The sequence below is a fragment of the Somniosus microcephalus genome, chromosome 4 (genome assembly GCF_052327205.1).
Source record: "Somniosus microcephalus isolate GS21.2 chromosome 4, FLI_Smic_1.0, whole genome shotgun sequence".
Classification (NCBI taxonomy): Eukaryota; Metazoa; Chordata; class Chondrichthyes; order Squaliformes; family Somniosidae; genus Somniosus; species Somniosus microcephalus.
The window spans coordinates 346,548,159-346,566,985 of NC_140990.1; the positions used below are offsets into that span (position 1 = coordinate 346,548,159).

Sequence of the window (18,827 nt, forward strand, 5' to 3'; positions counted from 1 at the left end):
GAAGGCCAGCATACCATTTGCCTTCCTAATGGCTTGCTGCACCTGCACATTCACTTTCAGTGACTCATGTACAAGGACACCCAGGTCCCTTTGAGCATCTGCATTCCCCAATCTTTCACCATTTAGGAAATACTCTGCCTTTCTGTTTTTTCTACCAAAGTGGATAACTTCACATTTATCCACATTATATTCCATCTGCCATGTTCTCGCCCACTCACTGAGCCTGTCGAGATCCCCTTGAAGCCTCTTCACATCCTCTTCACAAATGACACTGCCATCTAGCTTTGTATCATCAGCAAATTTGGAAATGTTACTTTTATTCCCCTCATCCAAATCATTGATATAGATTGTGAATAGCTGGGGCCCAAGCACCGATCCTTTGGTACCCCACTAGTCACAGCCTGCCATCCTGAAAAAGACCCGTTTATCCCTACTCTTGTTTTCTGTGTTAACCAATTCTCAATCCATGCTAGTATATTACCCCCAATTCCATGTGCCCTAACTGGGAGACGCAAAGATAACTCCTAATTGGTGGGAGGTTTATTGTGAGCAGCAAGGATAACCACCCCCCACCTGCCCCGCCCCCCCACCTGCCCTGCCCCCCCCCACCTCCGCCTGACTCCCCCACACTCACACCCCCCACCCCCGCCTGCCCTGCCCCCGCCCCGCGTGTTGCTGCTAACGGGCACAGTGCGAATGGCGGAACGCTTCATGTGATGTACAAACTCCTGGTACACTCGATGTACTTACATGGAGAGGTCCTGCTGATTTTTCCTGAACACCTCCCCGATGTGCTGGAAAATGTCCGGAGTGAACAGGTAAATCCCACAGTTGATGATGTCACTGACGAAGGTGCTGGGTTTCTCCACATAATGAAGAACCTGGGAGGAGGAGGAGGAGAAAGAGCAGGGTTATTATTGGGGCACAGCGGTGGGGGTGGGGAACCGGAATACGGCCATAATTCACCCCACTCTGGGCTGCTACCTAACAGGAACTCAAGAAGCTCGACACTATCCAGGACAAAGCAGCCCGTTTGATTGGCACCCCATCCACCACCTTAAACATTCACTCCCTCCACCACCGGCGCACCGTGGCTGCAGTGTGTACCATCTACAAGATGCACTGCAGCAACTCGCCAAGACTTCTTCGGCAGCACCTCCCAAACCCGCGACCTCTTCCACCTAGAAGGACGAGGGCAGCAGGCACATGGGAACACCACCACCTCCAAGTTCCCCACCAAGTCACACACCATCCTGACTTAGAAGTATATCGCTGATCCTTCATTGTCACTAGGTCAAAATCCTGGAACTCCCTCCCTAACAGCACTGTGGGAGCACCTTCACCACACGGACTGCAGCGGTTCAAGAAGGCGGCTCACCACCACCTTCTCAAGGGCAACTAGGGATGGGCAATAAATGCTGGCCTTGCCAGCGACACCCACATCGCATGAATGAATTTGAAAATGTACTGTGCATTTGCTCCCTCTCATAAAGGATGGCCAAAGATGAAAAAAGGATTATAAAGAAATGAAACGAGAATAACCCGTTCCCCTGGTAAAGAGTCTGAAGGTGGTGGGCTCGAGCCCCACCCCAGGATGTAAGCAGTGGGCACTGAGGGGGTGCTGCTCTGCCGCAGGTACTGTCCTGCTCAGGTGGATGTCAAAAGCTGTATGACGACAGACGGGTGGGATTCTGTAAGTATGAGATCAATTAGTGTTCGTCATCTGTGATCTTGCTTGTGGGACAGACTAAGGGCCTATAGAGCCTATTACACAGGAACAGGAGGAGGCCATTCAGCCCCTCGAGCCTGTTACACAGGAACAGGAGGAGGCCATTCAGCCCCTCGAGCCTGTTACACAGGAACAGGAGGAGGCCATTCAGCCCCTCGAGCCTGTTACACAGGAACAGGAGGAGGCCATTCAGCCCCTCGAGCCTGTTACACAGGAACAGGAGGAGGCCATTCAGCCCCTCGAGCCTGTTACACAGGAACAGGGGGAGGCCATTCAGCCCCTCGAGCCTGTTACACAGGAACAGGAGGAGTCCATTCAGCCCCTCGAGCCTGATAGACAGGAACAGGGGGAGGCCATTCAGCCCCTCGAGCCTGTTACACAGGAACAGGAGGAGTCCATTCAGCCCCTCGAGCCTGATAGACAGGAACAGGGGGAGGCCATTCAGCCCCTCGAGCCTGTTACACAGGAACAGGAGGAGTCCATTCAGCCCCTCGAGCCTGATAGACAGGAACAGGGGGAGGCCATTCAGCCCCTCGAGCCTGTTACACAGGAACAGGAGGAGTCCATTCAGCCCCTCGAGCCTGATAGACAGGAACAGGAGGAGGCCATTCAGCCCCTCAAGCCTGTTCCGCCATTCAGTGAGATCCTGGCTGATCTGTCCCTCAACCCCATTTACCCTCCTTTGCTCCGTATCCCTCGATCCCCTTACCCAACAAGAATCTCTCGATCTCAGTCTTCAAAGCTCCAATTGACCCCCAGCCTCAACAGCTTTTTGGGGGAGAGAGTTCCAGATTTCCACCCCCCTTTGTGTGAAGAAGTGCTTCCTGACATCACCCCTGAACGGCCTGGATCTAATTTTAAGGTTCTGCCCCCTTGTTCTGGACTCCCCCCACCAGAGGAAATAGTTTCTCTCTCTCGACCCGATCAACTCCTTTAATCATCTTAAACACCTCGATCAGATCACCCCTTAATCTTCTAAACTCGAGGGAATACAAGCCCAGTCTGTGCAACCTGACCTCGTAATTTAACCCTTTCAGCCCCGGTATCATTCTGGTGAATCTGCGCTGCCCCCCCTCCAAGGCCGATATACCCTTCCTGAGGGGCGGGACCCAGAACTGAGAAACTTCTTTCCCCAGAGAGTGGGGGGAATGTGGAACTCGCTGCCACAGGGAGTGGCTGAGGCGAATAGCAGAGATGTATTTAAGGGGAAGCTGGATAAACACATGAGGGAGAAAGGAATCAAAGGACATGGTGATGGGGTGAGAGGGAGAAGGAGGCTGTGGCGAGTGATGTGGAGGCCAGCCGGCCCGGAGCACGGTGCCAACCAGTGCTGGCGTCTATACTGGGTTTAGTGGACATGTCGAGGGCCGCGTGCTCACCTCGTGCGTCTGCTGGTTCTCCACAATGCAGCCGTAGTTCATCGACTGTCTCCGGTTCGCCTGCAGAGAAAGATCAGGACAGCGATCAGGATCAGTGGATAACCAGCCCTGCCCCCAACTCCGCCCCAGCCCCACCCCCCACTGACCCAACCCCCGCCATCCCAGCCCTGCCCGCAGCCCCGCCCCCGCTATCCCAGCCCCGCCCCCGCTATCCCAGCCCTACTATCCCAGCCCCGCCCCCGCTATCCCAGCCCCGCCCCCGCTATCCCAGTCCCGCCCCCGCTATCCCAGCCCCGCCCACCACTGACCCCACCCCCACCCCCGCCCCCCACTGATCCCACCCCCGCCCACCGCTGACCCCACCCCCGCCCCCCGCTGACCCCACCCCCGCCCCCCGCCCCCCGCTGACCCCACCCCCGCCCCCCGCTGACCCCACCCCCTGCTGACCCCACCCCCGCCCCCCGCTGACCCCACCCCCGCCCCCCGCTGACCCCACCCCCGCCCCCCGCTGACCCCACCCCCGCCCCCCGCTGACCCCACCCCCGCCCCCCGCTGACCCCACCCCCGCCCACCGCTGACCCCACCCCCGCCCACCGCTGACCCCACCCCCGCCCCCCGCTGACCCCACCCCCGCCCACCGCTGACCCTACCCCCGCCCCCCACTGACCCCCCAGGTTTCTTACAGTTGTCCCCAACATGATGAACGAGCTGATCTGCCCCCGAGCTTTGTGGAATTCCATCATCTTCATCAGTGGAAACTCGGAGCAAACATCTGCGTTCATAACAAAGAACATTTCCGGGTTTCCCGACAGGATCTGGTCTCGGAAGTGATACAGACCACCGCCGGTCCCCAGAGCCACATATTCTTGCAGATACCTGTCAGTGAAAGGAACAAGAAGGAAGGATGTCCTTGTTAATGCTTCATTACAAACACAACTTTCTTACAAGCGTCAACGGACCAAATATTCATGGAATGATACAGCACAGGAGGAGGCCATTCGGCCCATCGTGCCTGTGCCGGCTCTTTGAAAGATTCTATCCAATTAGTCCCACTCCCCCCCGCTCTTTCCCCACAGCCCTGCAAATTTTTCCTTTTCAATATTTATCCAATTCCCTTTTGAAAGTTCCTATTGAATCTGCTCCCACCGCCCTTTCAGGCAGCGCATTCCAGATCACAACAACTCGCTGCGTAAAAAACATTCTCCTCATCTCCCCTCTGGTTCTTTTACCGATCACCTTCACTCTGTGTCCTCTGGTTACCGACCCTCCTGCCACTGGAAACAGTTTCTCCTTATTTACTCCATCAGAACCCTTCATGATTTTGAACACCTCTATTAAATCTCCTCTTAACCTTCTCTGCTCCAAGGAGAACAATCCCAGCTTCTCCAGTCTCTCCACATCACTGAACTCCCTCATCCCTAGAACCATTCCAGTAAATCTCCTCCGCACCCTCTCCATGGGTGGATAATCTTTCACTCCTCGACTTATCTTAAGCCACCGATAACATTCCACGTTAGTGGCTGCTCCATAACCGTACGGGAATGGGTGCCCGAGATAGGGAAGGAAGATAGGGAACTGGCAGGAGGAGCAGCACTGGGTCCTAGTTAGGAGAGTGATGTCGGGTTGGCGAGCTCTCGGATGATTCGCTGACCATTTCTGATCTGCATAAACCACCTAGATCCAGAGCAGTGATCAACCAACCCAAGAAAATGGTAATGACAGAGCCAAAACAATCGCAGGGAGCAACACTCACACCGCACAGCGCTTTCTCCAGCTTGCACCTTGAATACCACGAACCACATCATCTGTACCTGCCCAACGGCGCATGGACATTATATTACAATAAACTCCGTGATTTTTAGGAAGATTTTTCTTTACCTTATACAGACTTTGAATTCTTGCTGCGCTGAGACGAGAAAACGGGTTAATTCGTCGCTTGGCTGGTAAAAACCAATCAGTAAAATCTCCTTCATGTTCGGAACCTAGAGAGGGGGAGGGGGGGGGGGGAGAGAGAGAGACAGAGAGAGCGACAGAGAGAGAGAGAGAGAGAGAGGGATTTATACTAAATCATCATTTAGCATTATAGAAAATAGTGTTTCCACACTCATCCCACAAAATAGGTCCATTTTATTTCGTTTTTTTTTTAACTATATAAATGCGTTCTTTCCACATAAGCTGCTGGAATATCCAGGGTCTCCGCTCCTCAACTTTTGGGATGAAGAGTACAGACCCTGAATTCCTAAAAGCTATAAAAGACATTGATATAATTGTGTTAACAGAAACATGGTGCCAAAAGGACATGCCGACCCACTGTCCTCCAATGTACCATGAAATCATTGTGCCCTCAGTAAAGAACACTAAAACACGCAAGGGCAGAACCTCCGGGGGAATCCTGGTGTGGTATAAAGGAGAACTGAACAAACACATCTCACCGATAAAACAGGGAAAATCACACGTATGGCTAAAATTAGATAAAAATATAGGAATAGCAAAAAACGATGTTTACTTATGTGCGATCTACATACCTCCAATAGAATCGCCATATTTTGAAGAGGAGATATTTGACACTTCGACTCCCACCATACAGAAATCATGGAGGAGCACCGAAAGTCTACAGAACATCGGGAGAAGGTGGCTCTACTACGAAAAAAGGAGGAAGAGAAGGAGGAACTGCGCATGCAGCTGGCAGCTGTGGCAGCTGACAATGGAGCCCAGAGAGTCTCCAAGAAGCAGAAAAGGAAAAGTAAAAACAGAAGATGACCCATCTGAACCATTATCACCTCTACCAGATCACACACGTGGTCCCTCCGAACGGAGCCAAATCAGTTCGGAAGTTCAAGCTGTTAAATCCATGAAAGGACTATTGAATGAGTAACGTGAACCGACTACACCACAGAGATTGAATCTGTGAACTGTTTTCCGCAGAGACTGAATCTGTGATATGTTACGTTAAACATGAAGTTATATATGTATATATGTTATTACGTTATGTTAAATGGGGGGGATGACTATAAAGCTAAGAAGGGAGGAGTGTTGTGTATGTAACCTGTTCCACCTTAAGAGAGCTTAAGCCTGTTCCACCTTAAGAGATGTACTACTTTCTCAGGCTGCTGTAGACGTAATACCGGGGGTGAACACACTGGTATATAAGCACTGTGCAGTAATCTTGTATTCAGTGTAGTCCCTACCTCCAACCAGTAAAGACCTGTTTTATTGTTACTGATTAAGTCTGAGTATTAATTACTTGAACAACTCACAGACTTAACAGATGTCACACTCACACCCACACCTTGCGACAACACACCGGAGGCCCCAAACCCTGCTCCTGCCACACAGCCTATCCCAGAAACCCAGCCAACAACCAGCCCTCAGTTGAGTCCTGCCCAGACTACTGCTACCCAGTCTGAAAAGCCAGCCCCTCAGGCGGTCCTGCTGACCGACTCCAACGGAAAGTTTTTGGACCCCCAGAGGATGTTCCCAGGTCATCAAGTCCTGAAAAAATGGTGCAGCAGCAACACAAGCCATGCAATGAAGATCCCTGAACAAAGAATCCCTTGGAAGCCCCAAATGGCTTGTGATCCACCACAGGCACAAACGACCTACGCACCCCTAAGGGAAGACACTGCTAGGGCGGTGAGCAGGATGGCGGAAAAGGCCAGCAGGGAATTCCCCGAGTCGCGGATCATGATCTCCACACTACTGCCCAGAAAGGACACCCCAGCCTATATAATCCACAACACCAACAGGGAGATCGACACGAGATGTACTGCCCTCCCCAACGTCTACCTGGCCCATCACCCAAACATCAACACAAGGGACCTCTATGACGAAATACATCTACTCAAACAGCGGATGTGGATCTTCGCAAAAAAACCTCATATACATTGCCAAAAAGACGCAGCCCTCCCCACCCCCCTCTACCATTGGGAGCCCTAACCCAAACAGGACCACCACTGTCCCCCACCCACCCCTATACAAAACCAACAACAGAACCGTGCTTTTGTAGCTGACCCCCATACCCCCCTCCAGACCACAGACTGTAGACCAAGAACTGAGAAAGATCATGACGATGATGAACACCTGATAGAAAGCCGGAGAGGAATGCACTAAATTATTAATATTGTTACTTTATCATTACCATTATTGTTATTTTATCATTACTATTACTATTATTAGATAGCAGTATGTGCATGCCTCATGAAATTTATACTAAATCGTCATTTAGCATTATAGAAACTAGTGTGTTTCACACTCATCCCACAAAAATAGGTCCATTTTATTTCGTTTTTTGAATTATATAAATGCGTTCTTTCCACATAAGCTGCTGGAATATCCAGGGTCTCCGCTCCTCAACTTTTGGGATGAAGAGTACAGACCCTGAATTCCTAAAAGCTATAAAAGACATTGATATAATTGTGTTAACAGAAACATGGTACCGAAAAGGACGTGCCCACCCACTGTCCTCCAATGTACCATGAAATCATTGTACCCTCAGTAAAGAACACTAAGACACGCAAGGGCAGAACCTCCGGGGGAATCTTGGTGTGGTATAAAGGAGAACTGGACAAACACACCTCACCGATAAAACAGGGAAAATCACACGTATGGCTAAAATTAGATAAAAATATAGGAATAACAAAAAAAAGATGTCTACTTATGTGCGATCTACATACCTCCAATAGAATCGCCATATTTTGAAGAGGAGATATTTGACACTCTCCACATGGAAATCAGCCATTTCCAGGCCCAAGGAAAGGTGCTACTATGTGGGGACCTAAATGCAAGGACCGGATGTGAACCTGACTTCATAGACCCACAGGGCAACAACCATGTGTTTGGCCAGACCCCTCTATATGTCACACCAGCCATTGCAAACCGGAACAACCTCGATTGTGAAATAAATAAAAGCGGTAGGGAGGTAGTGCAACTCTGCCGAGCCTTAGGCCTGTACATAGTTAACGGTAGGTTCAGAGGGGACCCCCTTAGGGAGACTCACATATTCCTCAACTCTTGGGTCTAGTGTGGTGGATTACACAATCACTGACCTGGACCCCCTGCGATATCAACGCATTCACTGTCAGGCAGCAATCCCCCCTCTCAGACCATAACCAAATAAATGTGTACCTTAAACTTTCTGCCCAAACTACAGACACAAAAAAGGAACCCAGTAAGCTACATAAAATAAACCAGACATACAGATGGGCCCCAGACAGTGGAGATAAATTCATCACAGCACTAAATTCACCTGATCTCGCAAGTAAAATTTCAAAATTTAAAGAAAATCTATATGAGATCACCAGAGATGGTGTAAACATGGCCATAGAGGATATAAATATGATCTTCCATGAGGCAGCTGTAAAAGCCGACCTCGTGAAACAGAAGAGGAAGCGTCACAAAAGACAAAATAAAAAAATAAGAAATGGTTTTTGACCACGAATGCAAAAAATGCCAGAAAAGACCTGAGAAAAATATCAAACCAAAAGCATCGGCAACCAAAACAATCCGGACCTACGTACTAGATACAATGAAACCCTCAAAAGATATAAACACACCATTAGGAACAACAAAACACAAAACTATACCCACAAAATACTCGAAGAAATTGAAAACTCCACCAATCCAAAACAATTCTGGGAAATGTGGAATAACCTGAGTACAACACAATTGCAAGCATTACCAATCCAAGATGGCGACATCTGGAGAACACATTTTGAAAACCTCTACAAAGACATCCCAATAAACGAAACAAACCCAAGTCAACATCAGGTCACACAGAAAAAACTCCACACATTAGAAGCAACAATTAAAGACAACCAAAACCCTCTAGACTCCCCAATCACATGGAAAGAACTGGCCACAAAAACAAAATCTCTCCACCTAAAGAAAGCCTGTGGCCCAGACAACATCAAAAATGAAATGCTCAAGTTCAGCAATATGGAGATGCAGGGTGCGGGTACTCAAATTATTCAACACCATATTACGTTCAGGCTGTTTTCCCGATATCTGGTGCCAAGGACTAATCTCCCCCATATATAAAAAGCGGAAACAAATCAGACTAATCTCCCCCATATATAAAAGCGGAAACAAATCAGACCCAAATAACTACCGCGGCATCTGTGTCAACAGTTGTCTAGGGAAGCTATTCTGCAGTATTCTAAATAGTAGATTACTTGATTTTCTTAACAAACATAATATCCTCAGAAAAAACCAAATAGGCTTTCTTCCAAAACACCGCACCGCCGACCATATCTATACCCTTCACACCCTCATTGAAAAACATATACACCAAACAAAAAATGGGAAAATATTCGCCTGTTTCATCGACTTCAAGAAAGCCTTTGACTCTATATGGCACGAAGGGCTCTATTATAAACTTCTTCAGTGTGGAATAGGGGGCAAAGTCTATGACCTTATTAAATCAATGTATCTGAAAAACAAATGCGGGGTCAAAATTGGAGACAAACGCACCGATTTCTTCACCCAGAGAAGAGGCGTCCGGCAGGGCTGCAATTTGAGCCCGACCCTGTTCAACATATACATAAATGAATTAGCAGACATGCTGGAGCAAAGCGAGTCACCAGGTCTCCGTCTCCTTGATGGAGAAGTGAAATCCCTGTTCTATGCGGACGACCTGGTTCTGCTGTCCCCCACAGAACAGGGATTACAGCAACAACTAGACCTACTCGACAAATACTGCCAAAATTGGGCTCTAACAGTAAATCTAAAGAAAACCAACATCATGATTTTTCAAAAAAGGCCCAGATGTCAGGAAAACAAATACCAGTTTACCCTCAGTGATACCACTATAGGACACACTATGAGCTACACCTACCTTGGTCTAACTATTACAGCATCAGGGAGCTTCAGCATAGCAGTGAATGCACTAAAAGAAAAAGCCCGAAGAGCCCTATATGCAATAAAAAGAAAATTCTACAACATCCAAATCCCAATCAAAATCTGGCTCAAAATATTTGACAGCATAATCCTGCCCATTGCACTGTACGGTAGTGAAGTATGGGGCCCGCTAAATCACCAAAGCTACACTAAATGGGAAAAACACACAATAGAAGCCCTACATGCAGAATTCTGCCGAAGCATCCTTCGCACCCAAAGAAAAACGCCAACAAATGCATGCAGAGCCGAACTAGGCAGGTACCCACTGATAATAAACATCCAAAAACGAGCACTAAACTTCCTAAATCACCTCAAATCTAGCTCCCCAGACACCCTTCATTTCAAAGCCTTTCAAACCCAAGAGCTAAACCCAGAAAAGAGTCCCCTGAGTCAGCTGCTACTGAAACTAAGTACTCAGCCGGACCCTGACCAGACCCAGACCAACACAGCCGTCCAAACACCAATCCGAGTGAACCAAATCATTAAACAATGCAAAGAAACCTACCTGGAACATTGGAACAAAATAACCGAAAGCCAAAGCAGATTAGAATGTTACCGGGCCCTAAAAAGAGAATATAAACTGGCAGACTACCTCACGACCATCAGAGACACAAAACAGAGACAGACCCTCACCAGGTACAGACTAAGCGACCACCAACTGGAAATTGAAAAAGGCAGATACAAGAAATCCTGGCAGCCTAGAGAGGATAGAATATGCGATCAATGTCTGGCCGGCGAGGTTGAAACAGAAATGCATTTCCTCCTAAAATGCGAAAATTCAACACATCAAGAAACATATTATTCAACAAGCTAAGCCAAACAACCCCAGATTTCAAGGAATTGGATGACCTGTCAAAATTGAGATTAGTCCTGGGAGAAGGAGACAGACCATACCTTGGGGCCAAATATGTAACAACATGTCACAACCTGAGGACTGTTTAAAAGTAAGACTGTTTAAAATTAATATTGAACGTACCAAATGAAGTAGAAAGACTGTTTAAAATTAATATTGTTTAAAAGTAATATTGTATGTACCCAACAAATGTCAAATCGATTGACACCTACAGAATGTTGGAAAACTGTACCTTTTTGCTATGTAAGCTTTGGCAATATGGTTCTCTGTAAACTTTCATGCCAATAAAGCATTTGAATTGAATTGAATTGAATTGAGAGAGAGGGAGAGAGGGAGAGAGGGAGCGAGACAGAGAGAGAGACAGAGAGAGCGACAGAGAGAGCGACAGAGAGAGCGACAGAGAGAGCGACAGAGAGAGCGACAGAGAGAGCGACAGAGAGAGCGAGAGAGAGCGACAGAGAGAGCGACAGAGAGAGCGACAGAGAGAGCGACAGAGAGAGCGACAGAGAGAGCGAGAGAGACAGAGAGAGACAGAGAGAGAGACAGAGAGAGAGAGAGAGAGAGACAGAGAGAGAGAGAGAGACAGAGAGAGAGAGAGACAGAGAGAGAGAGACAGAGAGAGAGAGACAGAGAGAGAGAGCGGGGGAGGGGGAGGGAGAGGGAGGGGGGGAGGGAGGGAGGGCGGAGGAGGGGGAGGGAGGGCGGGGGAGGGAGGGCGGGGGTGGGCGGGGCGGGCGGGGGAGGGCGGGGGAGGGAGGGCGGGGGAGGGCGGGCGGGGGAGGGAGGGCGGGGGGAGGAGAGAGACAGAGAGAGCATTTCCCAGTGAGGTCAGTGAATAGGCCGGTGATCTCCACAGAGACAAAGTCAACACTTACCGACTGGACATCTGACTGTGTCGAGGTCTCGGTATCAACTAATGCAACCAATGTCAATTCCCTCCTGTCCTCTCTCCGAGTGATCGCCTGCGCTGAGGGGTTCCACGGGCACTGCCCACCCTCCCATGCCTCACCCAAGTGAAAATTCTGGATTCATCTTCCACCCTCTAAACCTCCGCTCGTCCAACACTCTGCTGCCCCCATGTACTAACTCACACCCAGTCCCCTCACCCATCACCCCCCATGTCCTAACTCATCCCCCATGTCCTAACACACCCAGTCCCCTCACCCATCACCCCCCGTGTCCTAACTCACACCCAGTCCCCTCACCCATCACCCCCCATGTCCTAACTCATCCCCCATGTCCTAACACACCCAGTCCCCTCACCCATCACCCCCCGTGTCCTAACTCACACCCAGTCCCCTCACCCATCACCCCCCGTGTCCTAACTCACACCCAGTCCCGTTCACCCATCACCCCCCGTGTCCTAACTCACACCCAGTCCCCTCACCCCCCGTGTCCTAACTCACACCCAGTCCCTCACCCATCACCACCCCGTGTCCTAACTCACACGCAGTCCCCTCACCCATCACCCCCCGTGTCCTAACTCACACCCAGTCCCCCCTCACCCATCACCCCCCCGTGTCCTAACTCACACCCAGTCCCCCCTCACCCCTCATGTCCTAACTCACACCGAGTCTCGTTCACCCATCACCCCAGTGCTCGCTGACCTATATTGGCTCCCAGTCCTGAAACACCGCGATTATAAAATTCCCATCCTCGTGTTCACATCCCTCCCTGTCCGCGCCACTCCCTATCTCTGCAATCTCCTCCAGCCCCACAACCCTCCGAGATCTCTGCGCTCCGCCAATTCTGGCCTCTTGAGCATCCCTGATGTTAATCGCTCTGCCTCTGGTGGCCGTGCCTTCAGCTGCCTGGGCCCTAATCTCTGGAATTCCCTCCCTAGTGTCAGCCGTGGTTCAGTGGGTAGCACACTCGTCTGAGTCAGAAGGTTGTGGGTTCAAGTCCCACTCCAGAGACTTGAGCAGATAAAGCTAGGCTGACACTGAGGGAGTGCTGCACTGTCGGAGGGGCAGTACTGAGGGAGCGCCGCACTGTCGGAGGGTCAGTACTGAGGGAGCGCTGCACTGTCGGAGGGCAGTACTGAGGGAGTGCTGCACTGTCGGAGGGTCAGTACTGAGGGAGTGCTGCACTGTCGGAGGGCAGTACTGAGGGAGTGCTGCACTGTCGGAGGGTCAGTACTGAGGGAGTGCTGCACTGTCGGAGGGCAGTACTGAGGGAGTGCTGCACTGTCGGAGGGTCAGTACTGAGGGAGTGCTGCACTGTCGGAGGGGCAGTACTGAGGGAGTGCTGCACTGTCGGAGGGGCAGTACTGAGGGAGCGCCGCACTGTCGGAGGGGCAGTACTGAGGGAGCGCCGCACTGTCAGAGGGGCAGTACTGAGGGAGCGCTGCACTGTCGGAGGGCAGTACTGAGGGAGTGCTGCACTGTCGGAGGGCAGTACTGAGGGAGTGCTGCACTGTCGGAGGGGCAGTACTGAGGGAGCGCTGCATTGTCGGAGGGGCAGTACTGAGGGAGTGCTGCACTGTCAGAGGGGCAGTACTGAGGGAGCGCTGCACTGTCGGAGGGGCAGTACTGAGGGAGTGCCGCACTGTCGGAGGGCAGTACTGAGGGAGTGCTGCACTGTCGGAGGGGCAGTACTGAGGCAGCGCTGCACTGTCGGAGGGGCAGTACTGAGGGAGCGCTGCACTGTCGGAGGGGCAGTACTGAGGGAGCGCCGCACTGTCGGAGGGGCAGTACTGAGGGAACGCCGCACTGTCGGAGGGCAGTACTGAGGGAGTGCTGCACTGTCGGAGGGGCAGTACGGAGGGAGCGCTGCACTGTCGGTGGGGCAGTACAGAGGGAGCGTTGCTCTGTCGGAGGGGCAGTGCTGAGGGAGCGCTGCACTGTCGGAGGGGCAGTGCTGAGGGAGTGCCGCACTGTTGGTGGGCAGTACTGAGGGAGCGCCGCACTGTCGGAGGGGCAATACTGAGGGAGTGCCGCACTGTCAGAGGTGCCGTCTTTCGGATGAGACGTTAAACTGAGGCCATGTTTGTCCACTTGGGTGGACGTAAAAGATCCTATGGCTCTATTTCGAAGTTGAGCTGAGGAGTTCTCCCCGGTGTCCTGACCAATATTTATCCCTCAACTAACATAACAAAAACAGATTATCTGGTCATTATCACATTGCTGTTTGTGGGAGCTTGCTGTGCACAAATTGGCTGCCGCGTTTTCTACATTACAGCAGTGACTACACTTCAAAAAGTACTTCATCGGCTATAAAGCGCTTTGGGACGTCCAGTGGTCGTGAAAGGCGCTATAGAAATGCAAGTCTTTCTTTCTTTCCGTCAACCTCTCTGCCTCTCTCCTCCTTAAAACCGATCTCATCGACCAACCTCCCCTAATATCTCATGTGCCTCAGTGTCAAACTTTATTTGATAATCGCTCCCGTGAAGCGCCCTGGGATTTTTTACTGCGTTAAAGGCGATATATAAATGCAAACTTTTGATGTGAGATGGAAGAGGCTGTCAACAGGCTATGCGACCATGGGGGCGCACCAAAACCAAGGCCAATTCTGTTGACAACCTCACACGCCCAATCCAGCTGGATTCGGCAGACAACGGTTCCGGACACAGAGGCCAACCCAGGCGCTCCTGCCGTGAGCGAGGAACAGACCAGCAATGCGACCAGGTCTGCTGTGGTGCGCAGGAACACATGGTGGGAGGGGCCGCCGGATGATCGAGCTCACCGCGCTCCACCTGGCTCTGGTATCCAGGATTATAATAATCACTTGATAACTTTAAGAAAAGCAATGATGTAAGAGGGAAGTTTCCGTTACCTTTGCACAAGCCTCGATGTGATGCTGAATCATCGGGACACCTGCCACTGGGAACAGGGGCTTCGGCACCTCGAAGGACAGAGGCCGGAACCTCGTACCTGCAGAAAATCCAAACAACAGGCTCAGGCACCCAGTGTCCCATCAAACACTCCCAGGGCAGGTACAGCACGGGTTAGATACAGAGTAAAGCTTCCTCTACACTGTCCCATCAAACACCCCCAGGGCAGGTACAGCACGGGTTAGATACAGAGTAAAGCTCCCTCTACACTGTCCCATCAAACACTCACAGGGCAGGTACAGCACGGGTCAGATACAGAGTAAAGCTCCCTCTACACTGTCCCATCAAACACTCCCAGGGCAGGTACAGCACGGGTTAGATACAGAGTAAAGCTCCCTCTACACTGTCCCATCAAACACTCCCAGGGCAGGTACCGCACGGGTTAGATACAGAGTAAAGCTCCCTCTACACTGTCCCATCAAACACTCCCAGGGCAGGTACAGCACGGGTTAGATACAGAGTAAAGCTTCCTCTACACTGTCCCATCAAACACTCCCAGGGCAGGTACAGCACGGGTTAGATACAGAGTAAAGCTCCCTCCACACTATCCCATCAAACACTCCCAGGGCAGGTACAGCACGGGTTAGATACAGAGTAAAGCTTCCTCTACACTGTCCCATCAAACACTCCCAGGGCAGGTACAGCACGGGTTAGATACAGAGTAAAGCTCCCTCTACACTGTCCCATCAAACACTCCCAGGGCAGGTACAGCACGGATTAGATACAGAGTAAAGCTCCCTCTGCACTGTCCCATCACACACTCCCAGGGCAGGTACAGCACAGGTTCGATACAGAGTAAAGCTCCCTCTACACTGTCCCATCAAACACACCCAGGGCAGGTACAGCACGGGTTAGATACAGAGTAAAGCTCCCTCTACACTGTCCCATCAAACACTCCCGGGGCAGGTACCGCACGGGTTAGATGCAGAGTAAAGCTCCCTCTGCACTGTCCCATCAAACACTCCCAGGGCAGGTACAGCACGGGTTAGATACAGAGTAAAGCTCCCTCTGCACTGTCCCATCAAACACTCCCAGGGCAGGTACAGCATGGGTTAGATACAGAGTAAAGCTCCCTCTACACTGTCCCATCAAACACTCCCAGGGCAGGTACCGCACGGGTTAGATACGCAGTAAAGCTCCCTCTACACTGTCCCATCAAACCCTCTGGGGCAAGGACAGCACGGGTTAGATACAGAGTAAAGCTCCCTCTACACTGTCCCATCAAACACTCCCAGGGCGGGTACAGCACGGGTTAGACACAGAGTAAAGCTCCCTTTACACTGTCCCATCAAACACTCCAGGGCAGGTACAGCATGGGTTAGATACAGAGTAAAGCTCCCTCTACACTGTCCCATCAAACACTCCCAGGGCAGGTACAGCACGGGTTAGATACAGAGTAAAGCTTCCTCTACACTGTCCCATCAAACACTCCCAGGGCAGGTACAGCATGGGTTAGATACAGAGTAAAGCTCCCTCTACACTGTCCCATCAAACACTCCCAGGGCAGGTACAGCACGGGTTAGATACAGAGTAAAGCTCCCTCTACACTGCCACATCAAACACTCCCAGGGCAGGTGCAGCACGGGTTAGATACAGAGTAAAGCTCCCGCTAAACTGTCCATCAAACACTCCCAGGGCAGGTACAGCACGGGTTAGATACAGAGAAAAGCTCCCTCTACACTGTCCCATCAAACACTCCCAGGGCAGGTACAGCACGGGGTTAGATACAGAGTAAAGCTCCTCTACACTGTCCATCAAACCTCTGGGGCAAGGACAACATGGGTTAGATACAGAGTAAAGCTCCCTCTACACTGTCCCATCAAACACTCCCAGGGCAGGTACAGCACAGGTTAGATACAGAGTAAAGCTCCCTCCACACTATCCCATCAAACATTCCCAGTGCAGGTATAGCACGGGTTAGATACAAAGTAAAGCTCCCTCTACACTGTCCCATCAAACATTCCCAGGGCAGGTACAGCACGGATTAGATACAGAGTAAAAGCTCCCTCTACACTGTCCCATCAAACACTCCCAGGGCAGGTACAGCACGGGTTAGATACAGAGTAAGCTCCCTCTACACTGTCCCATCAAACACTCCCAGGGCAGGTACAGCACGGGTTAGATACAGAGTAAAGCTCCCTCTACACTGTCCCATCAAACACTCCCAGGGCAGGTACAGCACGGGTTAGATACAGAGTAAAGCTCCCTCTACACTGCCACATCAAACACTCCCAGGGCAGGTGCAGCACGGGTTAGATACAGAGTAAAGCTCCCTCTAAACTGTCCCATCAAACACTCCCAGGGCAGGTACAGCATGGGTTCGATACAGAGTAAAGCTCCCTCTACACTGTCCCATCAAACACTCCCAGGGCAGGTACAGCACGGGGTTAGATACAGAGTAAAGCTCCCTCTACACTGTCCCATCAAACCCTCTGGGGCAAGTACAACATGGGTTAGATACAGAGTAAAGCTCCCTCTACACTGTCCCATCAAACACTCCCAGGGCAGGTACAGCACAGGTTAGATACAGAGTAAAGCTCCCTCTACACTATCCCATCAAACATTCCCAGTGCAGTATAGCACGGGTTAGATACAAAGTAAAGCTCCCTCTACACTGTCCCATCAAACATTCCCAGGGCAGGTACAGCACGGGGTTAGATACAGAGTAAAGCTCCCTCTACACTGACCCATCAAACACTCCCGGGGCAGGTACCGCACGGGTTAGATGCAGAGTAAAGCTCCCTCTGCACTGTCCCATCAAACACTCCCAGGGCAGGTACAGCACGCGTTAGATGCAGAGTAAAGCTCCCTCTGCACTGTCCCATCAAACACTCCAGGGCAGGTACAGCATGGGTTAGATACAGAGTAAAACTCCCTCTACACTGTCCCATCAAACACTCCCAGGGGAGGTACAGCACAGGTTAGATACAGGGTAAAGCTCCCTCTACACTGTCCATCAAACACTCCCAGGGCAGGTACAGCACGGGTTAGATACAGAGTAATGCTCCCTCTACACTGTCCCATCAAACACTCCCAGGGCAGGTACAGCACGGGTTAGATACAGAGTAAAGCTCCCTCTACACTGTCCATCAAACCCTCTGGGGCAAGTACAGCACGGGTTAGATACAGAGTAAAGCTCCCTCTACACTGTCCCATCAAACACTCCCAGGGCAGGTACAGCACGGGTTAGATACAGAGTAAAGCTCCGTCTACACTGTCCCATCAAACACTCCCAGGGCAGGTACAGCACAGGTTAGATACAGAGTAAAGCTCCCTCTACACTATCCCATCAAACATTCCCAGGGCAGGTATAGGCACGGGTTAGATACAAAGTAAAGCTCCCTCTACACTGTCCCATCAAACACTCCCAGGGCAGGTACAGCACGGGATAGATACAGAGTAAGCTCCCTCTACCCTGCCACATCAAACACTCCCAGGGCAGGTGCAGCACGGGTTAGATACAGAGTAAAGCTACCGCTACACAACCATCAAACACTCTCAGGGCAGGTACAGCACGGGTTAGATACAGAGTAAAGCTCCCTCTACACTGTCCCATCAAACACTCCCAGGGCAGGTACAGCATGGGTTAGATACAGAGTAAATCTCCCTCTACACTGTCCCATCAAACACTCCCAGGGCAGGTACAGCACGGGGTTAGATGCAGAGTAAAGCTCCCTCTACACTGTCCAATCAAACACTCCCAGGGCAGGTAAAAGCACGGGTTAGATACAGAGTAAAGCTCCCTCTACACTGTCCCATCAAACACTCCCAGGGCAGGTACAGCACGGGTTAGATACAGAGTAAAGCTTCCTCTACACTGTCCCATCAAACACTCCCAGGGCAGGTACAGCACGGGTTAGATACAGAGTAAAGCTCCCTCTACACTGTCCATCAAACACTCCCAGGGCAGGTACAGCACGGGTTAGATACAGAGTAAAGCTTCCTCTACACTGTCCCATCAAACACTCCCAGGGCAGGTACAGCATGGGTTAGATACAGAGTAAACTTCCTCTGCACTGCCCCATCAAACACTCACAGGGCAGGTTACAGCACGGGTTAGATACAGAGTAAAGCTTCCCTCTACACTGTCCCATCAAACCCTCTGGGGCAAGTACAGCACGGGTTAGATACAGAGTAAAG

The 18,827-nt window shown here is 51.0% G+C and overlaps 1 protein-coding gene across 1 annotated transcript in view; it reads right to left on the reverse strand.

Annotated features, from left to right (window-relative positions):
- LOC147120749 (mannose-1-phosphate guanylyltransferase regulatory subunit alpha-A-like) overlaps window positions 1-18,827 on the reverse strand; it is a 95,123-nt gene that overhangs the window by 49,784 nt on the left and 26,512 nt on the right. The window contains 5 exon segments of the mRNA XM_085984251.1: window positions 751-881; window positions 3,109-3,168; window positions 3,792-3,984; window positions 4,987-5,090; window positions 14,630-14,750. Of these exon segments, the coding sequence (XP_085840377.1) occupies window positions 751-881; window positions 3,109-3,168; window positions 3,792-3,984; window positions 4,987-5,090; window positions 14,630-14,750 (609 nt within the window).